The sequence below is a fragment of the Mustelus asterias genome, chromosome 1, assembly GCF_964213995.1.
Source record: "Mustelus asterias chromosome 1, sMusAst1.hap1.1, whole genome shotgun sequence".
Taxonomy (NCBI): Eukaryota; Metazoa; Chordata; class Chondrichthyes; order Carcharhiniformes; family Triakidae; genus Mustelus; species Mustelus asterias.
The window spans coordinates 163,803,978-163,830,748 of record NC_135801.1 but is presented as its reverse complement, the minus strand read 5'-3'; the positions used below and the strand labels follow the sequence as shown (position 1 = coordinate 163,830,748).

The window sequence follows — 26,771 nt, the reverse complement described above, 5'->3', positions numbered from 1 at the left end:
ATTAATATACATCAGGTAAAGCTTTTGTCCCAACACTGACCTCTGGGGAACTCCATTACGAACCTCCCTCCATCTTGAAAAGCATCTATTAACCACTACACTGTGTTTCCTGACATTCAGCCAATTTTGCATCCATGTTACCGTCCCTCATATTCCATGAGCTACAACTTTTCTCACAGGTCTATTGTGCAGCATTCTATCAAATGCCTTTTGAAAGTCCAAGTACAACACATCCGCAGCATTGCCCTCATCAACCCTTTCTGTTACCTTTTCAAAATCTCCAGCCATTTTGTGAAATGTATTTTTCCCTTAAGGAACTCATGCTGGCTCTCCTTTATTTACCCTATATTTGTCCAGGTGACTAATAATTCTACCCTGAATTATAGTGTCTAGAGGCTTCCCCACCACTGAAATTAAACTGACTGGTCTATAGTTGTTGGGTTTATCCTTGCATCCTTTTTTGACCAAGGATATGACATTTACAATTCTCCAGTCCTTTGGCACGATCACGGAGTCTAAGAATTATGGTCAGTGTCTCTGCAATTTCCACTCTCACTTTTCTCAGTATCCTTGGTGCATCTCATCAGTCGAGTGCCTAGTCAACTTCAAGTACTGACAGCCTATCCACTATCATTTCCTTATCAATTTGAGTGACCTCCTGCTTACCCCCTGCAAGTGACAGAATTTCCTTTTCTTTCACTGAGGCCTGGGTAGCATCTTCTTTGTTGCTAAAGACTGATGCAAAGTATTAATTTAGAACCTCAGCTATGTCTTCTGCCCCATCCGTAAAACTCCCTCTTGGGTCCGTAATTGAGCCTACTCCTCCTTTTACCACCATTTTATTATTTTTATGCATATAGAAGATTTTAGGATTCTCTTTTGTGTTAGTTTCCAGTCTCTTGTCACACTTCCTCTCTGCTTCGCTTACTTGCTTTTGTTTTACCTCCCCCTGAAGCTTCCATATTCAGCCTGGCTCTCAATTGTGTTTTTTTGATTTGATTTGATCTGATTTGATTTGACTTATTATTGTCACATGTATTAACATACAGTGAAAAGTATTGTTTCTTGCACGCTATACAGGCAAAGCATACCATTCATAGGGAAGGAAAGGAGAGAGTGCAGAATGTAGTGATAGCTAGGGTGTAGAGAAAGATCAACTTAATGCAAGGTAAGTCCATTCAAAAGTCTGACAGCAGCAGGGAAGAAGCTGTTCTTGAGTCGGTTGGTACGTGACCTCAGACTTTTGTATCTTTTTCCTGAAAGAAGAAGGTGGAATAGAGAATGTCCGGGGTGCATGGGTTCCTTAATTATGCTGGCTGCTTTGCTAAGGCAGTAGGAAGTGTAGACAAAGTCAATGGATGGGAGGCTGGTTTGCGTGATGGATTGGGCTACATACACGACCTTTCGTAGTTTCTTGTGGTCTTGGGCAGAGCAGGAGCCATACCAAGCTGTGATTCACCCAGAAAGAATGCTTTCTATGGTGCATCTGTAAAAGTTGGTGAGAATCGTAGCTGACATGCCAAATTTCCTTAGTCTTCTGAGCAAGTAGAGGCGTTGGTGGGCTTTCTTAACTATAGTGTTGGCATGGGGGGGACCAGGATAGGTTGTTGGTGTTCTGGACACCTAAAAACCTGAAGCTCTCAACCGTTTCTACTTCATCCCCATTGATGTAGACAGGGGCATGTTCTCCTTTATGCTTCCTGAAGTCAATGACAATCTCCTTCGTTTTGTTGACATTGAGGGAGAGACTATTGTTGCCGCACCAGTTCACCAGATTCTCTATCTCATTCCTGTACTCTGTCACGTCATTGTTTGAGATCTGACCCACTACAGTGGTGTCGTCAGCAAACTTGAAAATCGAATTGGAGGGAATTTGGCCACACAGTCATAGGGTGTATAAGGAGTATAGTAGGGGGCTGACACCTGCCGTATCCACAAAGGAAAGAATTGAACATAGATGGTGCATTTAATTTCAACACATGCAGTGGAATGGCTCGGTTGTGGCGGGGGCAGGGCTGTAAAATGTGGAGAGTCTTATAAAAGTCCATTGCCTTTGGCAGGAACGGAAAATCCCACCGGCAGGCGGGGCTGGAAAATTCCATCCATTCAATCCGGAAAGCGATGAAAAGCATATTTGAGGGAAGGTTAAGGGAGGAAAGTGCAAAGCAGCAATATTCTGTAATTGGGGGTTATAACTTTGGGAGTAGAGCTTACAATCAATTTCTGGAAAATAAATGTAATTACAGGCAGAATATCTGTTGAATCACAATGTAGGCATCTGCTCCAATTGTTCACATGACATCATAAGGTGCGAGGACAAAGCTTGGGGTTTGCTTGTCAGTTGAACCCTGAGATTAGATTACTGTCCTCTGTTTAGATTACAATTAGATTACAATCTTCTGACATATCTATATTATTTATATTCCAGATAGCATCTCTAATGACAGCAACATCTTTTGATATTGTGATGCATACCGTGTACCTCTCAGTATATCAGGTTAATCTGAGTGAAGAAATATATAAAGATTTATCATCTTCTATCTGATACTGTATCAGATAGTTCTACATTTGAAAAAGTCAATAAAGGGCTCCCTCTAACATATTGAACTAGAATAAAAGCCACAATATCCTGCGAACTGGTTATGTCAATACAAAAAATACACCAACAACATTTTAACTAATGGATTGCTACCAAATTCGGTGAAATTATGTCTGGATCTTAAGTCACAGCCGATCACAAAGATTTAATTTATACAATGGTTTAATGGGACTCTGAATAGAACTCAGGGGTGACTTTCATGAATACCTGGTACTTTTTTAAATTTAGTTTCTCCTTCCTTTATTATTTGATCTTCCTTTCCTTAAGTCATGCTGCAGGAAAGTTCTATACTAATCACTCTCCAGTGTGTGTGTGCTATTCAGTAAATCTTGACATGCATGGCTAGGGAACGACAGGAATGTATTTACTTTGGGGAGTATTGAAGTCAAATCAAATTATGCCCCCATTTAACATCCACACATGCACTTTCCACAGGGGTCACTGAATAGTGAAGAGGACTGAAAACCTTGGCTGACTTTTACCTTCCTCAGTTAGGGGTGCGAAAATCAATGATATAATCACCCTGGCTGAGACTAACTTACTCGGCACAGATTTGGAATTGAATACTGGTTTTTGCTGACCTGTATAACTCAGTGTGCATTAAGCATTGAGGGTGCCAATACAGGCACCAGGAGAAAGGCCAAATTATTTTTTTCGAAGGTCTTCTACTCTCAGATATAAACCATTATTCCATTCCCTTTGATCATAGAAAGAAAGCTGTGTCAGCCTGCTTTCAATTAACTGCTGAAAAATATGCAAGTACGATTACATGCCAAAATTAACAGAATGGTTACAAAATGTTTTGGGATCTTCTGGGGAAATAAAGACACCACATAACACAATATCAACACAAGCTTTTTCTTTATGAAGCTATTTTCCAGTCAAACATATGGGCCTGAATTTTCTGGCCGTTCATGCCGGCGGGTTTGTTTGGTCCCGTTGATGCTGCACCCCTTTTGCGGGTTTCCCCGATGGCAAGTGGTGCATTCAGTGAGAAACCCTGTTCACAACGGGGAGGCACCAGGAACAGGGCGGGAGCCAGGATAAATTTGGATGTGTTAGAGGGTCGAGGGGTTTAGAAGGAACTTCCTGAAGACTGATCATTGTTCTGGATCTGCTGCAGGGAGGTGTTGGGATTTTCCAAGGGACAGACTACTGTGTTGATATCCAGTACTGTGAAGCGTAGCTGGAATATATCGCCTTCATTCTTTCTGGCTGCATTCTGAAAGCATTCTTTCTGGTTGTATCACAGCTTGGTATGGCTCCTGCTCTGCCCAAGACCGCAAAAAACTACAGAAGGTCGTGAATGTAGCCCAATCCATCACGCAAACCAGCCTCCCATCCATTGACTGTCTATACTTCCCGCTGCCTCTGCAAAGCAGCCAGCATAATTAAGGACCTGATTCACCCCGGACATACTCTCTTACACCTTCTTCCATCAGGGAAAAGATACAAAAGTCTGAGATCACGTACCAACCGACTCAAGAACAGCTTCTTCCCTGCTGCCAACTTACTTTTGAATGGACCTACCTTGCATTAAGTTGATCTTTCTCTATACCCTAGCTATGACTGTAACACTACATTCTGCACTCTCTCATTTCCTTCTCTTTGTACGGTATTCTTTGTCTGTATAGCATGCAAGAAACAATACTTTTTGCTGTATACTAATACATGCGACAATAATAAATCAATTCAAATCAAATAATCTGGACCTGGAACTCATACTTGGTGGAATGGAAGTGGCCGGGGTCAGCGGGGCCTCCCGCTTTTGGATGACTGCCTGTGGATTTGACTGGAGGCTGTGAGTATACGTGGGGAGATATTGCTGCCACAAGATGGCAAGAGGAGCCACCACACTTAAATAAGAGGGCACGGACAGAGGTGACAACTCTGCTCAGCACCCATGATGTAGTCTGAAGTATTGGATGGAGTGCAGGAAGCAGGTCTGTGCTCTGCCAGGGTGAGTATTGATTCCCCATGTAGTCATGGAGAGGGGTGTTTGTGTGTAACAGGACTTTTCGGAACTCTCATGTGAAATCCTGAGCTTAATTTGGCAGATCTTCCAGTGCTACTGAAGACTTCATGTGAGTAGACAGAATGGCTGGCATGTACATGAGAGTGAAGTCCCACAAAGTGATGGGCACCTGAACTTGCATCTTTAGTGTGGGATGGGAGGATGGAATATTCTGGCATGTGGAGGGGGACTAATGAAATAACTTTTCTCCTTACAGGAGAAAAGGAATCAGGGTGCATAGGATGAGAACGAATGGGTTCTGGCGTCCTTAATCTGCTGATCCTAAGTCTGGTGGAGGAGCAGATATTTGAGGTGACTTAAGAACGTAGAGCCAGGTCCAGTGATTGCAGAAAGGCAGCGGTCTTAGAGGAGGGCAAGTGTCCAGTAGACAAGGAAGGACCTCTTCTTCCTTCTTGCCCGCTCCTCCTCTCCTGAGGAGATCTCTCCAATCAGACAATCCCCACCTCAGGCCTGATGCTTGCACAGGTTTTAGCAATGAAGGGGCTGGTCTATAGAAAGCATGTGCAAAGATTTACCCTCCTAGAATTATGCAAATGAATAAAAGTATTTCAGAAATGCTCCGTAATCTTCACACTACCAACTCCCATCAGAACTCCTAATTCCAAGCCTCTCCAAAATCTTTTGGACCTGTTATCCCGCCCTGGATGTAGAATAATTGAAGAATGTGAAGGCCATTTGGCTTTTTGGCCCATGTACCAACCATGAAAGCGTACAGGCCACTCAAAATCACGGTGAATTGGAGTTTCAATGGCCTTAACTGGCCCTTTAAATGTTGGGGGGCATGCTTCCTATTTCCACGCGCGTCCGCCATCCTAAATATTGCAAGGCAGCGCGATGACATGGGGAAGCCCTCATGAGGTCATCATACCCCATTTCACAACTGATGCTTTTGATAGAATCATAGAATCCCTACAGTGAAGAAGGAGGCCATTCAGCTCATTGAGTGGCACCGACAACAATCCCACCCAGGCCCTATCCCCGTAACTCCACGTGTTTACCCTGCTAATCCCAATGACACTTAGGGGCAATTTAGCATAGCCAATCTGCAAGGCAAAAGTAATATTCTGACCATGGACCATAGTTAAAATAAGACTTTTGGTGAGCCTAGTTCCTGCTGAAGAGGTGTTTTAGACTGTAAAATGTTCATTGCAAGGTGACTGATACATAGACATGAATACAGGACAGGCAGGATTCTTTAATTTAGACCAAAGACAGTCATTAATGGGAATAAAAGAGTTTCAAATATTTTATTAATACGGGAGTCAGTGAGACTATCTGCCTATCAGGCCGACAATGCCATGGCAAAATAGAAGACATTAATCTCCTCAAAAAAAAATACTAGCAATGACTGCTCATCGCCCCTTCACAATTTCATAACAATTGTCTTTCCATCAAACTCTGACATTCATTGCCTGGGGATCACACAAGATAGTCATCAAGTGGCCATAAACTATTAGCTGCCATCATTTCACTCCTGCACTTTGATGGGCTTCCCAAACTCAGGCTGATTTCATTTTCAAATGTCAAACCGTAGTGAAAATTTTATGACAGGAAAATGTCACTACCTAATGCGAGAAAAGCCAGGCCAAGCAGCGTCTGATGTGTTCGTACTTCAAGCGCTATAAATTATTTTCACGTGAAAATGTAAACAGATTTGAAAATTCAATTTAAAACTTCTTTGTAATAATTAACCTGGGAGTTGTAAGAATGAGGGAAAAATTCATAGGGCAGAATTTCTGGTCCTGTCAAAGTCAATGGACTTTTGAATGGCTTGCCCCATTCTACAACACCCCCCGCCCTCCCCCACCCGGCCCCCGGCTGCGATGGGACCGTAAAATTCCACCCATAATTATCTTACAATGATATTCCCATTCACCTTTAACAGAATAAAACCGAACAAGATTGTACATTTTGCATAACTAGCTCGTCTATCCTGAGATCCAACTTACATCAAGAATTCCACTGCCAGATCCTATCCCATAATATCACCGGACTTACTTATCACCGGAGCCCTTGACAACATTTAACTAGTTCCCCAACACTGGAAAATCCATTCCAAACCCTGGTCCTGGCCATATTGTTGAGCGTGCCAGCACGCACGCAGATGGCATTCACTGCAAGTATGCAAAGTATGCATGACATAAGACATCAGTGTTGTCATTTTGGAGCTTAAGGCTACAGCTAATGCCCTCTCTCAATCGTGCATGAGTGAACATGTACTCAGCAGCAGGAAGGACACCCGCCCCAACCAATGTCATTTAAAGGAATCCTCACTACTTTCAGAGCAGTTGTTGATTGATTTTAACTAGTGGTTGCTATGCTTGTACAAGCATTTGGTGCTTAGTTGATTAAAGTTGAAAAGTCTATAGGGGATGATGTGATAATTTCTGGAGGAGATGGTCCTGGCTTGAAGGTTTCTGCACAAATCACTTGTTCTCAGACCACAGTAGCATTCCCTTTGGAAAACAAGGTGAAGGTGAGAATGAGCAGAGGGCAAGCTACAAGAAAAGGGAGGAAGAGGAGGAGGGAAGGGCTTTGAGCAAGAGGCTACATCCATCCTCCTGAACCAGAACATGTTAGACATCTGTGCTTTCATTCTCACAGAAATCTGTCACAGTCTGCAGTCGCAAATGTAAAGTGGCACAGTGGTTAGTTGCCTCACAGCGCAAGGGGCTCGGGTTTGATTACGGCCTTGGGTGACTGTCTGTGTGGAGTTTGCACGTTCTCCCCATGTCTGCCTGGGTTTCCTCCGGGTGCTCCGGATTCCTCCCGCACTTCAAAGATGTGCAGGTTAGGTGGATTTGCCATGATCAATGTACGGGGTTATGGGGATGAGGCGGGGGATTGGGCCTGAGTGGAGTGTTCTTTCAGGGGGATCAGTGCAGACTCAATGGGCCAAATGGTCTCCTTCTGTGCTGCAGGAATTCTGACTTCACAACAAAGCAAAGACCACACTGTAGCAGCTAGAGCTGGAGATATCTGGACAATCTCACACTTTTCTGTCCCCTGTTGGATATGGGAGATCATCGGCACTTTCTATTCAGTTCACTCTTTCTGGTCAGCAGCAGGTGACATGGAGCACAACACTTTGCATGGTTTGCAGACTTTCCCATGGTGCAGACCTTTTCCAGCATTTTCTGTTTTCAAAACCAGATCTCTTCAGAAATTCAGTAACTTCACAGAATGGTGTAGCAGACTCAGGGGGTCGAATAGCCGGCTTATGGGATCTTTCATAGTGGAACGAATTTTATTTAATAACACAGTTTAAATATACCTTTAACAAATGAAGCAGCTCAACTATTAACAGTTGAACTATATTTAAAAATGAAAGAAGGCAACTTTACTTTTTATTTTATGACTGTTCCAGCTCCAACTAAGCCCCATTCATACCTGGGTCAAATCTACTTTTAAATAAATACAGTTAGCAAACTCAGGCATACTTGCTTAAACATTTGTTAACAGTCTTGAAAATTTCAAAGAGAGATGGAGTTCCAGAAGCCTGCAAAATCCTCCTAACTTCAACCAGGCTTCAGCTGCAAACTAAACTGCTTTCGGCAAAAGTCTTCCTCTGCTACAGACCCAGAACTGCACATAAACCACATGGGGAGGCAAAGGTGTAGTGATACTGGCACTGGGCGAGTAATCCAGAGGCCCAGGGTAAAGCTTTGGGGACCCGGGTTCGAATCCCAACATGGCAGATGGCGAAATTTGAATTCAATGAAAATACAAATCTGGAATTAAGAATCTAATGATGACCATGAAACCAGTCAATTGTCATTAAAAACCCATCTGGTTCACTAGTGTCATTTAGGGAACTGGCCTACGTGCGATTCCAGACCCACAACAACGTGGTTGACTCTTAAATGCCCCCGGAAATGGCCAAGCAAGCCATTCAATTCAAGGGTAATTAGGGAGGGGCAATAAATACTCAAACAGCCAGCGATGCCCACATCCCATGATCAAATAAAAAAATCACATGGCCTGTCAATCACTCGAATCAGAAACCCCTGGGGAACTTAAATAAACACAAGTCCATTAACTCTACTTAACATAACTGCTTGCAAGGCTAAAGTGAGTAATTATCCTGTTCTCCCAGCATCTGAGTTGCATTCCCTCCTGACATACCTGTAGCTTACAACTGAATTTTTTAACACAAAAATAATCCATGTCAATTGCACCACCATCATCACAATAAGACAAACCCCTCATCCCTCAGTACTTTCTCTGAAGAGCTTCCAATGCAAGTATGTCCCTCTTTAAGTAAGGTAACTCTATATGTTGTCTCACTAATGTCCTGTACAGTTGTAGCAAGATTTCCTTACTTTTGTGCTCCATCCGCTTTGCAATAAAGGCCAACAATCCAATTACCCTCCTAATTATTAGTTACGTCTGCTCTCTAATTTTTTGTGATTCGCATACAAGAGATATACAAAGAAGAAAAAACAAGACCACAAATCAAAATTTCCCCACAAGGAACTTATCACAAATGCCAACCTCTCAACCATAGGAAACCATAGAAAATTACAGCTCAGAAACAGGCCTTTTGGCCCTTCTTGTCTGTGCCGAACCATTTTATGCCTAGTCCCACTGACCTGCACTTGGAATTCAATTTTAATTTGACATGAATTCATTCAAGTTTGACATGAAGGTAAATTTAAAACACTGAGGGGTGTTTGGAAAAGCAGGGCTATGAGGGCCGTATTCCTTTGCCAAGCTAGGAACAGTGGTTTAAAAAAATCACTTCTCAAATACCACATGCTGGTAACTTACTATACATCTGCTCCAAGTCCACCACATGCCATTATAAACTCATTATTTACAATGTCTTTAAATGAGATGCAAATCAAAACAAAAGTGATCCACACCATCGTGCATCACATTATTGAAATTAGCCACCATAATAGGGTAGCAATTTTATTAACAATTTTAGAATTCCACTCTTAAAGAATAATTTAATTTAAAAGCCAGAGGAAGTCCTGATTAACACAATGAGTTGAAAAACAGCATAATTCTGAACCTGAGACTGCCGTTGGGTAATCAGGTTGGAGAGTAACAGAGGTCTAATCAAAATCATAGTAAAGATCTAAAGGATGCTATTTACGCACTTTGGAAATATGACATATTTTTAAAAATCATATATTTACCTGGTGCTGCAGGGGTAGTATATGGATTTTGCCCCCAGTCTTTCCTGTTAGTCCTTAGCACAGGTCCATTCTTCTCTCGATATGATCCAAAACCCTCAAAGTGCCTTTTTCTACTCCCACCTAATTCACTTTCCCGCTTTTCAATCATGTTGCTTGCAGACTGCAGATCCCCATACAGGTCCATGGAGGTCTCCCGCCTTGTACGGGTCTCAGTGCTGGTGAACCTTCTTACGCAGGCATTGATTGACTCGCTGACCGAATCATTTTTTTCTGTAGTCCTTGTCCATTGCGGCAAGTCAGAGAAGGCTAATTTTGATGAGGTGTCTATGTCAAAGATGTTCTTTGATGTCTTTTGCCCTGTGTACATCGGTTCAACATACTGCTGTCTCAGTTTTTCCTTCGGTTTTCCTTTGTCAGCGCTCAGTGTAAGGTCTTTGTCGCAGCCTTCTAGTTTCTGATGTACTAAAGCTTTAGCAAAATCAGATTTACACCCAAAGAGCTCACCCAGATCTTCCCGTGACCCAATCAGCCGGTCATCTCGATGTTTATGTTTGTGCTTGTGTTTGCGTTTGTGGATTCGGCTGCTGGGCATTCCAGTGCCACCACCTCTTTGTGACGTTAAGGAAGGCTGTACGGTATTTAAATCCATCCCGAGAGAAGGCTGCAAATGCATGGCATGTTTTACCTTGTGTTTGGCAGTAGTTGGCATTTTTAAGTGGGAGCTGGCATGGTACTGGGGTGGAGGCATCGTAGGCCTCATGAAGGGAGTTGATGACCCAAGTGCATGAGACAAGTAAAAAGGAGCTGAATATTGCCCATAATACCCAAGGTTCATCATGCCTGTAGCAATAGGCATTGATGTATAAGGCATGCCATAGGGTGCATAGTAACTCCCGCTGGGTAGTGGGTACCCAAAACCCTGTAAGAAAGGCACCTTTGTCATAGTCTCTTGGGCTTTAGGAGGTCTACCACGCCTTTTCTTAGACTTAAGATCAGCGGTCCGGCGAAGATAGTGTAATGGATCATAATGAATGTATGGCACAGGGTAGTAATGATCAAAGTTGACCCTAAAAATACTGGGATATGGGTTTTCAGCATAAAAAGAGTAGCTTCTGTGAGAAATGCGAAATACCTGGAACTTTGCAATTAGTTCTTCCAGATCAGCTATGAACTGCAGGTCATCCCTGCTCTGCATCTGCAGGCTTTTTCTCTTCCGTCTATGCTTCTGTTTCTTCATATTTTCATGAATACGATAATCATCTATAAGCAGATGTTTCTGTCTGTGACTGTGCTTTCCTTTTGTACCAGGATCCACAGCTGCACCTTCTGAGGGATCAAGTGTGCAAAAGTCAAAGGAGTATTTGCGGCGTGATTCCGTACTCTTTTCTGCTTGATCAGAAGTGCTGTTGTTGTCTGTTCCAATTCCACTATCACTGGGTATCGTTTCCTCGCTGTGAGACTCACTGATAGGTGACAGTGTAATCTCCTTCAAGGAAGCTGCCTCAGATAAATGAGAGGGAGAGTTTGCCAGAAGCCTTGGTGGAGACAACTTCCAAGTGCTTGCATGCAAGCTTTTTGGGTTTTTTATAGGAAGTGCACTAATTGGCTGAAGGTTTGGCATTGCCTTTGACTCAGATAAGTTGGTCTCACTGCTGACAGGGCTGAGGTTTCCGGCAGGCCCCATTACCTGGGAAAGTGATGGTTGGGCAGTGTTTGGTGACACTGTTCCAATCAGCTGTGAACCAAAAGGCACAGTCGGATTTTCTGAATGGGTAGAAATTGGCTTCGAATACTTCTCAGCACCTTTGTTTCCGTTTTGCTGCAGCTGTACCATGGCTTTTGGTTTTCTTCCTCGTTTCTTGCCAATATAAATAGTCCCTCTCTTGCTAACATTGATCTGTTTCCCTAACTTGGTCTCGAGCACAGATGAGATTGTTGATATAGCACTGGAGGACTGTACTTTCTTTTTTAGCGCTGTGTTATTAGAACAGGACAGAATTTGATTTAAAATATTCTTCCGTTTCATGGTTTTCATTTTATTGATAGTTCTGATTGTTTTCTTATCCAGAACATTTATTTTTCTATCCTTTTTGGGAAGCGGTGTGTCTTTAGGCTCTAAGGTGACGGAATCCATTGGTATCAGTTTACCGGGGCTTTTTCTTTTCTTCTTTTTCTTACTACCATTGGGAGACTCGCAACAAATGGGGCTAACTGGGCTGGTGGCAGTTCCTTCGTGTATCGTCTCAACAGTAAGTAAAGGTTGTTTCTTTGGTCTTCCCCGTTTCTTCTTCATGGGAGTAATAACTGTAAGACTATCCGTGTTAGAATACAGTGGACTAGCTGGAGTTATAGGATAGGCAGAAGGAGGCTCCACAACTGTATTTTCTTGCTGTGCAACACTATTTTCTTTCAGAAGACTTAAGGTTTTGCATTTGGCAGAAATGGTGCTGTTTTTAGTTGAATGCTTTGAATGCTTCATTTCTGTGGAGCCTCTTCTGCTTTTGGTGGGATCTACGAAAACAGGTGATGCCAATATTGCTGTTGGTTTCCGAACTCTATTGCCGTTATTTGACAGATCAGCCAATTCACCAGCTCTCCCGACCGCGAGGTTGAGTTGACCAAGTTCCTTCTGCATACTTCTGCTTTGCTGCTTGATGACCTTGCTGCTAACCTGGCTTACAACATCTCCAGCACTGGGAAAGTTGCTACTAACAGCACTTTTCACATTTGATTCAGCACATGCTGGTTCTGAATGTATGGTTTTATCTATGATTGCTTTTGATAGCTGCCCCTTTCTTGTTCTGGTACCAGTAGACACTGCAGCCTGTGGTTGTATTGGGATTCTGATCATTACGGAACTTGAATCCTTTTCCTGGCTGCTCATTGTGTTGGGCCTGCTAGGAGATGCTCTTGATGGTGGCTCCGAGTTCGCACCATGACCTGCTAAAATGTCTTTCCTTCCTTTTGCAATCCCGCGAAGTTCTAACTCTGTTCCCTTTTGACCATTTTTATCCCACTCTGCCGAGTTGTCCGCTACCTGGTTTTTAGAGCACTTGGTATCTCTCCTGCAGGATTTTCCTGCTCCACTCCCATGTGTCTGTTCCATGGGCTCTGAAAACTCTTTGCATTTGTCCTTTGATTTTGTTGGTATAGCTGTAGTTTCTGGGTGACCAGTGGACTGGGACAATTTAGTCGTCACCAGCCGGTTAGTATTGCCAATGGCCAGTCCAGCATTCCCATTTATAAACTGATTCCAAGTACAGCCAGGAACAGGCCGGTTCAACTGTGATTTTGCAAAGTCACAGAACTGATCGGAAATGGAATTTGTGTTAGCAGTGCTTGCTACTTCCCTTCTGGCATCAACATCTGTTGCATTACTCTGGAAAGTAGGGGAGACTCCAGAAGTTGCAGACCATTCGTGCTGAATCTGGTTAATTCTCTCCTGGTACTTTGGTTTCACACTGCCAGAACCAAAGTCAGGTTGCAGTCTTGAGGGAACTTCACTGAATCGCACCTCAGGTTGGTTGTGAGACCTTGATGCGCCCTGTAAAAAGGATAAAAAAAAGCCTTTAGTAAACTTGACCTTTTCCAGTGATGAATTACATAGAACAATAACACCACACCCAGAGTGAACACAATTCTAGTTACGAGGTTCAGACATCAACAGGGAGGCAGCACACGGTTTGCCGGTGGTGGTATCTTCTGGTCCTGTCACTGCCAATGGGAACTCCCATTGAAGCCACCCCATGTTGCTGGGAAACCCGTGGCGGCGGGAGCATCGCTGGCAGGCCAAGTGAATCCCACTGGCGGAGACCCCTGGCCTAAATTACTCAAAGTGATTTTTAAAAATTTACCAAGCTATTTCCTAGTCAGATTTGGGAAGTCAATCCCTTCGTTTTAAAAAATATCTTTCACAACCTTCATCTTGGAGCCGCCTTGAAGGCTTGCAAATGAGCCTCACTGGCAGAAACTCGTCCTTGGGGGATGGTGATCAGTTTTTGCTTCTCAGTGAGCACAAAGCGCACAGAAACCTGATTTGAACTGAGTGCAATTTGCACTTAAAGTTCCACGATATTTGGCAGCAGTTATGTCAATATCAGGGGACTTGCACTAAAGAAAACAGGCTAATCGAGTGCAAACCCTCGGCCCTAATGTTGCTGCATTGTACACACCTCAGCCATATCATTGGTAGAACTACCCAGCACATGAAAGTCAGATTGGCACAACATGATTTTCAAATATCAAACAGAATTCCAGACCATTAAGCATTATTGTGGAGAGGAACCCCATTGTTACTTGTCACGAGGCCAGGTAATGACATATTCCTGTCTTTCCCTCATACTAACATCACTAATGGTTAGGATTAAGTTACTCGTATTTTAGCCCCCAATTTATTTTCTTTCCTGAATGTGTTGACTCATACAGGTGCACATTGGTGAAGTGCTACCTGCACTCAACCACCTTCTTTCTGATCTGCTATATCTCTCTTTGTGGTAATGGTAAAGTTAAACTATATAAGACGGCAGGCTTTTTAATTTTAGATGTCGCCTAAGTTGAGTCCAATCTCATTCGTACCAAATATCCGCAAGGGTCATTAGACAGTGATCATGTTCTCAGGCTGTTTTTGTTTCTCCTGACCCAATGTTATTGGTAGATCAACTTACACAACAGAGCGACAGTGCAAATGTGGGACATGATTTAACCTGAACACCTCAGTACCATATCAGGCAATTGTCTTACCCTCAAGATCAACAAAGGATCTTTGGCTTGCGTTTTACACAGATCAAGTCGTGCATTGGTTTTAACTGGAGAAAGCAGAAACCAGAGTGACTTGGTGCCCAAGAATAAGATGCAGTTACAGCAGAACACCAGTGTCAAATAATGGATCATATCTGAACCCAATGAAACGCTTGAGATTTTTGTTTTAACGGTATACTTTGTGAATCAGCCACACTTCCATCTGAGCAGTTTATTTCTCAGGCAAAATCCTTTATTAAGAGGCCGCATGTATTGAGATAAGCTGCTGGTTAGCGCGTCTATAATTGCTTCCTGCTGCGATTCTCAAACATCTGAACCCATTGCTCTATTCATTTGCATATATTAATAAATTTAAAGCTTAAAACAACATACACTGCTGATTGTTCTTCTGGGTTAATTACAACATGCTCTCCATGTGGAGCCATATTGAAAGCAGTCAGATGTTCAGAGCCTTCCGTCAGCGAATTCGTTTTAAAAAAAATTAATAACATCAGCGACTGGCCTGGTCTGCAGCAAAACACTCGTCTCCAGGGAAGCAGCTCCCTTTCAATACCCTTTTCCCTCAAAAAAAAATGGCAGATAGATGATATCTCATAAGTGAAAATCAGCCCTCAATCAAAATTACCACAAGAATAGTTTCCAAATATTTGCTGATGACTGATTGCCACTGGAAACCTGTCTCCTTTCCAAACGCCACCGGACCTGCTGAACATTGAGAGGATGTGTATTTAAAAATGTAGATTTGACACTTCACTGTTCAGAATATTTAATATCTGTCTCAATCTTCAAACTTTACTTATGAAAGATATAGTTAATGTTTCCTTGAAAAATAGTATATTGGATCAAAAGGTGTGAAGAAGTGAAATCTTTTGAAAAATAATTCATTCGCTGACTTGTTTTTTGTATTAGAACAATCTCAATTATCGACCTCCAGCTGCTGAAGTTGTAACAGTTACTTAAAGGAATGCTGGCAGCCCGCAGAATGCTGTATTAAACCTCCGTTTGTCAAATATCAAAGTCTGACCTCTCACTGGCGTAACGATAGGTAATTGTATGTGAAGTCAGCCATCATGCAGAGTGAAATACGCTTCGCCCATTCAGCCAGAACTGTTTTTGCTATGTTTTCACCCCCGAGGCATCATTTCAAGTCACTGATACGGCTGCAAGTGTCATGAATTGATTTGGAAACACCCTGCAATGGTGGCCTGCCAAAACTGAGTGCAACGGCAGAGGTGGGGGAGTGGGTGGGGGAAGGATGCTGAAGCCGAAACCAGGTGATTAGGCTCAAGCCGCTCACCTTGTCCTTGTCTTCAGAAAGCCAACACTGAACAGAAACCAGTGGCTGTCCCTGCAGATCAGTGATGAAGTCGCAGGGAAACTGAGAAAAGAAGATTTATTGCAAACGCAGCCAGTCACCTTCCAGCAGTCTCATTATTTCTCAATACAGCAAGCTCCTGCAGCACTCTGGCTCCCCTACTCCTCCCCCCACTACCTTACCCCTTAATTCTCACACTTAGCATGCAGTACATGTCAGAAAGGTTGTAATCGGGCCAATAAAATGCTCGCCTGTTTACAAGGGTCACACTGATGCGCTTGTTTGGCTGTGCCGTCTATTTGCTTCAGTCGAGTCGACTGAATTATGCCAGTTCTGTGTCGGATCTCCAAATCACGCAGGAAGGTGATTTTCTTTTTAGTGCGGCGGGCTGGGGGATTGTCGCAGGGGTTGGGGGGGGGGGGGTCGGGGCTAGGCCTGGGAATGGTCGGGGGGCCAGTGATCGGGCTGTGGGGGTGGTGGAGAGCCGGTGTTGCAGGTTTCGCGGGGCTGGCCAGTAATCGAGAGGCCATCAGTGCGGGGCCACTGCGCATGCGCCGATCTCGGCACTGACAGATCAGCGCGTGCGCAGTAGCCCGCTCAGTGCTATGCTGCCGGCCTCTCCAGCGGGAATAGGTCACACCCACTAAAATGTAATGATATTTGCGGTGGTGGCCTCTGCAGTGCACAGAGTGTGGGAGATTCTTCTCTGAACTCCCACTGAAAAAACCAGCGCGAATTGCTCCAGCTTTCACGCAAATCCGACACTTTGAATTATTTTGGGAGAATTCCGTCTGACATCCGAAACCTTAATGCTCACCATTTTTTGTCACACTACAAGACTCATTTGGACACAACTATCAAGTTAGTTAGCAGACAAGCCAGCTTCTTTATTTAACTGCTGTCTTATTTTCAATGTATGAGTAACTACACTGATGCTTTCAAACAGGGAGGCTGCACAGCAGTTTGTGTTCAGGCCGACCCTACTTGCAGCAAATCACTTCTACAGAAAGAAAATGAAACTCCAAGTTATTGCACATTTAGAAAATTGCTGGCCTTATTTTTGACACCACTGTCAACACTTTCTGTACTAACACCAGAAGACCATTCTGTACTTTGCGTCAGTGCAATTAAAGAGTTACCACCAGCATCAGAACGAAGGAAAAATAGTGTTGTTGGAAAATAGCACTGCAGTGCATTAAAAGGAATAACACTGACAGGATATAAAGTGGATCAGCATTTCTCACACCTCAGTTTTATGTGGCGCAATTAAGGGCCTGATACAAGGCATTAGACCACAATTTTTAAAAATGCAACTAAGCCAATGCTAATGTAACAGGAGTCATGCAAGAGTGCCCCTATTTGTGTACAGAAGGAGCTATAGACAAAAATCAGCAAGAACTTCAATGGGCAGGAAGTGGCTACAGCTCTCCACTGTATCCTCCAATGATGCCAATTCACCATCACTCCAAACCAAACCTTAATTCATACGCTAACATAGTGCCACCAATCCACTGTGAAGATAACATGGATTGTTTTTCACAGATACTTATGCAGGTATCATTGCTTGACTGCTCACATCTGCATTAGTGCCCAGAGCTGTCCGGAATGTTGACTGACTTCCCTGGGACTCAAAGTTAAAGATGCTGCACTCAGACTGGTTCCTCAAGCCACTGTACGTGCAAATGAATGACCCAATTATGCACTGTTTACAACAGTTTCAAAACCACCGGTGGTTCTTGAGTAAAAACGGAACTAGGCCACAGAACAAAATGATTCGATCCACTTTCTCATAAGAAAGTGGCACTGTGGCACAGTGGTTGGCACTGCTGCCTCACAACTCCAGGGACCCGGGTTTGATTTCCGGCTTGGGTGACTGTGTGGAGTTTGCATGTTCTCGCCGTGTCTGCGCGGGTTTCCTCCGGGTGGTCCGGTTTCCTCCCAAAGATGTGCAGTTTAGGCGCATTGGCCATGCTGAATTGCCCCTTACTGTCCCGGGAGGCATAGGTTAGAGGGACTAGCGGGGTAAATGTGTGGGGTTGAGGAGATAGGACCTGGGTGGGATTGTGATTGGTGCAGACTCGATGGGCTGAATGGCCTCCTTCTGCGCTGTAGGGATTCTATGAAGAACATAAAGCACAAAATGCTGTTTTACAGATTCCCAAGAGCTGGATTTTCAAGTCCGAGGTGGGAATTGAGAGGTGGTATAAATCCCAGGCGGCACAGTGGCACAGTGGTTAGCACTGCTGCCTTACAGCACCAGGGACCCAGGTTCAATTCCCAGCTTGGGTTACTGTCTGTGCAGAGTGTGCACGTTCTCCCCATGTCTGCCTAGGTTTCCTCCTGGTGCATTGGCCATGCTAAATTCTCCCTCAGTGTATCTGGACAGCCGCTGGAGTGTGGCGAGTAGGGGATTTTCACAGTAACTTCATTGTAAGCCTACTTGTGACACTAATAAATACACTTTAAACATCTCATTCCCAGCTCCATCTCAAGACATCCGGGATGCTGGAATTTCTGGGGATTCCGGTCCGAGGCGGGCTGTGTACAGAGATGTCTGGCTAAAAGGTCTACCTCCAGTCCCAAAAAAGCCTCAGCCTCGTGTTTCTGATGCAATCAGGTTTATATAAACCTCCCCACACCCTATCCCCTCAACATCTTACCACATTCAAATTTAACTCTCGCTTTCAACCCTTAACCTTCACTCACCTCACCCTCGCATCTCCCTCATTCTCACCCCATTAACCATTCTTTACTTTATGAACAGAACTCACAAAGCCTATTATAACAGTTGGAAGCCACTGAATGGTCCCCTGGTAAATAAATACTCTTCAGAGCAGCTATGTAAACACAGTCAAGCACTTGTAAAACAAATAGGCAACTGGATTGCAGCTAAGAGCCCATAAAACTCCCCAGGTAAACAAACAGACTTTAAAACCGCTGTCTCAAGAAATGTGTAGACTGAATACATAAAGGCATTAGGAAAATATTAAATATTTGCACATTGTTATACCAGATTATCCTTTCAATTGTGTGAAATTCACTCTATATTTTTATACATTAGGTGAACTTTTTTTTAACCAGTTGAAGGTATTTCCACATTCAAAATGCTGACTTTTTACTTGACAACTTACTAGTTGGCAGGGGCAACAATCTGGCCAATACAGTGTCTGATGGGTAGTTATTCCTTCCAATCACAGCACTGCCTGGCTTATCTTAATGAATGCTGGCATTTATTGATGAATTGTAAAGGTGGCAAAATTATTTTATTACCTTATTTCATTACCTCGGCTGACCTCCAATCCACGGCACACTCTCAAGCAGAGGGTGCAAGGAACCTGACAGTTGCGAAAGTCTCATTGCTTCCATTAAGATTATGAGTCTTAATGGGCAAACTCTAAATGAGCACACAACTCTGCCACATGCCTCTTTAATATGAATGGGTGGGTTCTGGGACCTGCTTCCTCAGAAAATGGCTGAGTGCTGTAACGGTAATGAGACTTCTGGATGCAATGCTTAGTGGCCCATTCCTTTCCAATTCTGCCACTGTTTGGACCTGATTGGGAGTATGAAATTCTGGACCCAAATATAAGAACACAAAAACAGCTATCAAACTGTTGCCAGTAGTATTTTGTAAGTGACCTTTCTTTCAAAAATGCACATGAAGTAATAACCTTTGAATGTTTAACCTCCTGATGGTCAATGAGGGCAGTGCAGTTGATGTTGTCTACATGGACTTTCGCAAGGCCTTCAACAAGGTACCGCATGGTAGGTTGTTGCATACAGTTAAATCTCACGGGATCCAGGGTGAGGGAGCCAAATGGATACAAAATTGGCTGGATGACAGAAGTGGTTGTAGAGAGTTGTTTTTCAAACTGGAGGCCTGTGACCAGCGGTGTGCCTCAGGGATCGGCGTTGGGTCCACTGTTATTTGTCATTTACATTAATGATTTGGATGAGAATTTAATAATTTAGTAGGCATGGTGGCATAGTGGACAGTGAAGAAGGTTATCTAGGATTACAGCGGGATCTTGATCAATTGGGTCAGTGGGCTGACGAATGGCAGATGAAGTTTAATTTAGATAAACATGAGGTGATGCATTTTGGTAGATTGAACCAGGGCAGGACTTACTCAGTTAATGGTAGGGCATTGGGGAGAGTTACAGAACAAAGAGATCTAGGGGTACATGTTCATAGCTCCTTAAAAGTGGAGTCACAGGTGGACAGGATGGTGAAGAAGGCATTCAGCATGCTTGGTTTCATTGGTCAGAACACTGAATACAGGAGTTGGGATGTCTTGTTGAAGTTGTACAAGATATTGGTAAGGCCACACTTGGAATACTGTGTACAGTTCTGGTCACCCTGTTATAGAAAGGATATTATTAAACTAGAAAGAGTGCAGAAAAGATTTACTAGGATGCTACCGGGACTTGATGGTTTGAGTTATAAGGAGAAGCTGGATAGACTGGAACTTTTTTCTCTGGAGCGTAGGAGGCTGAGGGGTGATCTTATAAAGGTCTATAAAATAATGAGGGGCATAGATCAGCTAGATAGTCAATATCTTTTCCCAAAGGTAGGGGAGTCTAAAACTAGAGGGCATAGGTTTAAAGTGAGAGGGAAGAGATACAAAAGGGTCCAGAGGGACAATTTTTTCACAGAGTGTCTGGAACAAGCTGCCAGAGGTAGTAGTAGAGGCGGGTACAATTTTGTCTTTTAAAAAGCGTTTAGGAGGTAACATGGGTAGGATGGCTATAGAGGGCCAAGCGCGAGCAATTGGGACTAGCTTAGTGGTTAAAAAAGAGGGGCAGCATGGACAAGTTGGGCTGAAGGGCCTGTTTTCATGGTGTAAACCTCTATGACCCCCAACTGCTAAATGTAGAAAGCAATCTAAGTGGAAAATGGAATGTAATCTTCTGGCCTAGATTCAAAGTTTCACTTGGGCATCTTAACTAAAGACAGGTAGCGGCAAAGAGTTCTCTGATCCATTTTGATAAAAAGTAGAATGAGAATGTTTTGGAAAGAAAAGTGAGCCAGGATTGACATTTATGTTTTAAATCAACACAAGTTATGATGGAAATCCCCTTATAATAGAAACTGCAAAACAAAATGGCACCAAGCAGATCAACATGAAAGGCAGCTTGGGTCTGCGATTTTATTAATTTTCTTTTACTAAATCTCAGGGTGGCACAGCGATTAGCACTGCTGCCAGGGTCCTGAGTTCGATTCCCGGCTCGGGTCACTGTGTGGAGTTTGCACATTCTCCCCGTGTCTGCGTGGGTTTCCTCCGGGTGCTCCGGTTTTCTCCCACATTCTGAAAGACGTGCCGGTTAGGTGCATTGACCCGAACAGGCACCGAACTGTGGCGACTAGGGGAATTTCACAGTAACTTCATTGCAGTGTTAATGTAAGCCTCACTTGTTACTAATAAATTAACATTAATTTATCTTGAGAAGATGTGTAATTCAATGTATAATAGCAATCAATTTGTGGAGTTCTGCAATATTAACCGGGTTGTGTTGAATGTACATGAACTTCAACTTCACATTCCCATAAACTCCCTTCAATTACAGTGCTGCAGTTAATGTCAAGTGACAGCATCACTGTCACATAGAAAATACAGAGTTTATACCTGAAATGTTAACTTCCTTGCTCTCTCCTAAAGGCTCTGACTGATCGCTGAGTGATTCCAACATGTTTTGCTTTTACTATAACCCTATGGATAAGGCAGTACTAATGTCACCAATGACACAGAGTGAGTGCCACCTCAAAAAATATATTTTACCTATGCGAATGGTGAGTGTATACAATTGCTACTTGCAATAAATCCACTGTCCAGTACTTTTCCTGGCCATGGCCAGCGCTATTTTGAGGTTAGAAAATAAAAGAACTGAACTGTGGACTTAAACAGGAACATACATAACAATGCACCTGCCTCTGTGTTTCGAGAGCAGCTGGACCCTAGCCGATCACAGACCACTTCGAGTGGCAAACGTTCTGCAATGAGAACAAGGTTTCTGTGCAACCTGCTGCATGTTTCGTGACAGAGGAGGTGGCCAGCAGCAGGATCTTCTGATCCCACCATTGTCAACGGGGTTTCCCATTGAATGTCCCCCCTCCGCCATTAGGAAAACCGAGTGCCGAAGGTGCGCTGCCGCTGGAACTGGAAGATCCCCCCAGCGTGAATGTCCGCATATTCCAGACGAGCAATCCTTCGTTACTGAAAGCAGTTTTCCGAAAATAGTTTTTTACTTTTAATCAACTTTACTTGTTCTTATTACTTTTCAAATGTCATATATTAATGCCTTTCTAAAGTAATATTTAAGGTTCGATTTCAGGCTAGTATCAAATAAACTATACTTATCAACATCTGTTGAGAGACAGGTAGAACCAATTATGGCACCTACCTTCCCCTGTCCTGACTTTGTTCACTCACTAAGTGTCAATCCACTATTATTTTGCACCCTCTGCAGTAATAATGACAACAGCAGCATCCATAAATGTAAAGCCTTTAACTTAAAAAAAAGCCCAACCCTGCTCCAGAAATCACAAAAATGAAGCCAGGAGAAAAGTGATTTTGAGGATTAAAAGTTATGTCAAGAGGTATGTTTTTCAAGAGTTTCTTAATTGTGAAGATGTAAGTGCAAATATTGCTGCAAATAGTATGACAAGATGCAAAGCAAGTACACCAAAACCAAGAATCAGAGGAATGGAACGTTTATGAAACAATAAGATGTGAGTAAGGTTATTAGGGAACATTGATATTTTCAATTAAGTTGAGGATAGGCAGCTAGTTTAGGTCAACAAGGCTGATAGACAAGCAGAATGCTGTGTGAAATGGGACATCCGCGGCAGAGCTTTGAGTATGTTAGGATAGAGAATCATGGTTGCAAGTAGAGCATAAAGGTAGTCAAAGAGAGAGGACAAGGACATGTATAAATATTTCAGTAGGGTTAGGGTAGGGGTGGATTTGGCGATGTTTCAGATGTGGAAGAATGAGGCCTTTGTTGGTATGGGATGTGGGATTAAAAACCTTGTACAAGGTCAAACATTGCTGGTTTGATTCAGTTAGAGAATGTGGGGAATGAGAGGAATGGACTCTGTTAAAAAGGCAGATTTTGTTGTTAGTACCAAAGATATTGGGCTGGATTTTCTGGTATCACCTGTGGCAGGATCTTCCGGTCCCACCGAAGATGACACACTCCGGCAGGTTCCATGGTGGCGGGACGGGCGAGATTGGAAGATCCCACCAGCAGCCCAATGGCGAACTACCTCTACCACCATTGGCTTCAGGCTTAATGATCTGGAGAAAGTTGTAACTCACCCTGGACTTGATATCAGGTAAGCAATCTGATTGCACAAAATACCACTGAGAAGCTGTAGCCAGGAAGAGCTGGAAGTATGTGAATGTTAACCCAGAAGCCTGTGAATAATCTCTGAGGGAAACATGAAAGCAAGGAAGAAGAGGAAGTCAAAACTAAGATGATTTAATCTCGCACTGACAGAATGGAAAGGGATCTGGAGCCATTGCTGGACATGTAATAGCTGCAAGAATAATCATAGAAGCCCGACGGTGCAGAAGGAGGCCATTCAGCCCATCAAGCCTGCACCGACAACAATCCCACCCAGGGCCTATCCCCATCGCCCCATATATTTACTCCACTAATTCCTCTAACCTATACATCCCAGGACACTAAGGGGCAATTTAGCATAGCCAATCAACTTAACCCACACGTTTTGGAGTGTGGGAGGATACCGGAGCACCCGGTGGAAACCCACGCACACACAGGAAGAACATGCAGACTCCGCAAAGACAGTGACCCAAGCCAGGAATCGAACCCAGTTCCCTGGAGCTGTGAAGCAACAGTGCTAACCACTGTGCCGCAGTGTCGGTGCAATTCAAAGGAACTAGCTATCAGGGAAGAGGATGGTGTGATCAACCACATCACACATTGTGGATAGGTTGAGGAGGAACAGCTGGGCAGGGAAAAGTTAGAAATATAAATGAATGTTTTGAAGAACAGAAACTGATTCATTCTTCTAACTACAGAAATTACTAATCTAACCAAGATTCTGCAGTGAAGACAATCTTTTCAACACAATTTTCTTATTAACTTGTACTGAACTGTAACTTGGTTTCATGCAAAATCCTTACGAACACATGACTGTCCGCTTATTGGGAAAGATTCACTGACCACCATTTCAACAGTTAAGTGGTGTGCCTGTAGATTGAGTTATTATCGCAACCCAATAGTGGACTTTATTAAAGCAAATAGATTTTTTTGACGTTAGCTTTATTAAAGTCAATCAAGTAAGTTTGAACGTTTTTAAGGCATAGTTAGATAAATTGTTGATTAACGAGGGGTGAAAGGTTCTTGAGGGTAAGCAGGAATGTGGGGTGGAGGTTACATCAGATTGGCCATGATCTTGTTGGATGGCAGAGCAGAGTTGAGAGGTCGAACGGCCTACCCCTGCTCCGAGTACGTATGTTTATATGTAATATGAAGTGTGAGAGATATTATTTACAGTTAGCAATATTAACCCCTAAATCTACTTATTGCTTATTTCCCCCCCCCCCCCGAGCAGTAGAAATAAACAATCATTTCTATCTTGATAACACACGGGACAACCTACCAACAGAGGTCATATTCAAATAATCTTAAAGCTGATTAACTCTCTGATGTTTACTTCCATTTGTTAAAACAAATCTGTTAATGTGCTGTGAATAAGCAGGTTGATTAGGATTCATTAATGTTAATTTGATCCCAAGCCATTTGTTGAACTATGGAACTAGAGACTAATAGTTTTCATTATAATAGGTTTATTTACAGAATGTAGCATTACGATTTTTTCCCCCTACCTACTATGCCTATGTCAAGATCAAGTGATCAAGTGATAGTGAGTGTTACATGAGTTTCATGAATAGAAAACTGTTGGCGGGATTTTCCAGCCCTCCCTACCAGCACAGTGGATGTACCTACACCACATGGACAGCAGCCGTTCAAGGCATCTCACCGTCACCTTCTTCAGGGCATTTAGGAATGGGCAATAAATGTTGGCCTAGGAAGCGACGCCTACATCCCTTGAATGAGTTTTATAAAATGTTCCAGTGAGCTTGACAGAAATGAGCTTGTACACTTTCCATGCAAATCTATGCCTACTTTTACCAATTCCAAAGGACACCTAACCTCCACCAAAAGGTCCTCCTCCAGTAGTGTCTTGGGACCAAAGGGGTACCTTACTTTTCTCTTACTTGGTCTATTCTGCACACTTTGATTTTCACATTCCTGGCCTAAAATAATAACACTTCAGTGGAGGCAACTGAGGTCTAAAAGGAGAGCTGTCACCATCACCACACATGCGCAAGAAGTGCTTATCCAATCTTGCCCCCGTGAAAACTGGAAGTGTTGTCTTCAGGAGTGAAACTTACGAGTTTAGGCATTTCTGCATTTTTTTACCATGATGGATAGCTTTTCCGCCATGGCCAAAATCTGCACCTACACTTAAGTGGTACAGAACTACTGGTACATACTGATTTTCTTTCTTTAAGATGTGGGTGACTTTGTAAATTCTGCATTTCTTGCCTAACCCCAGAATGGGCACTGGTGTGCGGCGACGAGGGGATTTTCACAGTAACTTCACTGCAGTGTTAATGTAAGACTACTTGTGACACTAAAATAAATTTTAAAAATAGGTAAGTTAGTTGCAAAGTATAGTTTCAATTGAAACAAATATGAGATTGCAATCTTGTGCCCTTGCTGGTGGTGAGCATGGAGGTGGAAAGGTCATGTACTTAGGTGGGCTGGTGGTGTTCCTGAACCCTGCTGCTTTCCACCTCAGTGGTCAATTCACTGCACAGAAGGTAAACAGTTGTCATTCATTCGATCAATGAACATGGTAAAGTCAGCACAAATGTTGTTAGTTAACCAACGAGTGTATGCTGATGGAATTAGCATGCTTCAGGACCTCCGTGACCTTGCCCTGCCAAGAGATGCTGAGGATATGCCTGAGTCTACAAAGGTGGAAATCATTCAGCCTTTTCTCTTGCTCAGCATATGTTATCCGGGTCTCACTACTGAGGAGACAAGGCTTGACCAATTCACAGTTTGCTGTTCTCAGCCAGCTTACTGTGGTTGCAATTTAAAGTTAAAGTTAAATTATTCATCACAAGTAAGGCTGACATTAACATTGCAATGAAGTTACTGTGAAAATCCCCCACTCGCCACACTCCGGCGCCTGTTCGGGTCAATGCTCCTAACCAGCACGTCTTTCAGACTGTGGGAGGAAACCGGAGCATCCGGAAGAAATCTACGCAGACACAGGGAGAACGTGCAAACTCCACATAGACAGTGACCCAAGCCGGGAATTGAACCCGGGTCACTAGCACTATGAGGCAGCGGTGCTAACCAAAATCAATGTGTGAGCTATTTAATTTCCTCAATGTACTGCCACATCATGGATTGTACTGCAGTATAATCTCTTCATCTTCATCACAGTCCCTTGTGTTCATGGGTCCTACAAACCACCACAGATGAAGTGAAATGGGCTTTGGCCGATCCACAGTTCCTCAGTATTGCTTTGTAAAGTTCCAGCAGATCACAAATTCTACATAACAAAGAAAATGGCACTTCTATTTGTTTACGCTTAAGCTCCTCTAACTCTCCCTTCAACTAAGAGCCAATTTGCAGTGGTACTCTGCTTAGCCTAATATGCTCTTGTGAACTCCAATCAATATTGCCATCATTTAAAAATAATCTGATTTTCAGTTGAAATTGCTTTGGGACCATGTTGATGGAGCTCACATTATTAAATTTGCTTATGTCCACTTGTTTTCAGGTGGCTTTACTTCCTTATAAAGAAATGGATGCAAAAATTACGTGACAGTTTATTGCCACTGAACAACCTCTCACGTATGAAACAACCTGG

At 43.2% G+C, this 26,771-nt stretch overlaps 1 protein-coding gene across 4 annotated transcripts in view; it reads right to left on the bottom strand.

Annotated features, from left to right (window-relative positions):
- Positions 1 to 26,771, bottom strand: part of setbp1 (SET binding protein 1) — a 328,180-nt gene that overhangs the window by 78,609 nt on the left and 222,800 nt on the right. For all 4 annotated transcript variants that reach the window (XM_078222155.1, XM_078222166.1, XM_078222176.1 and 1 more), the window contains one exon: positions 9,779 to 13,322. In XM_078222155.1, coding sequence (XP_078078281.1) covers positions 9,779 to 13,322 — 3,544 coding nt within the window. The remainder of the gene's footprint in view (positions 1 to 9,778; positions 13,323 to 26,771) is intronic.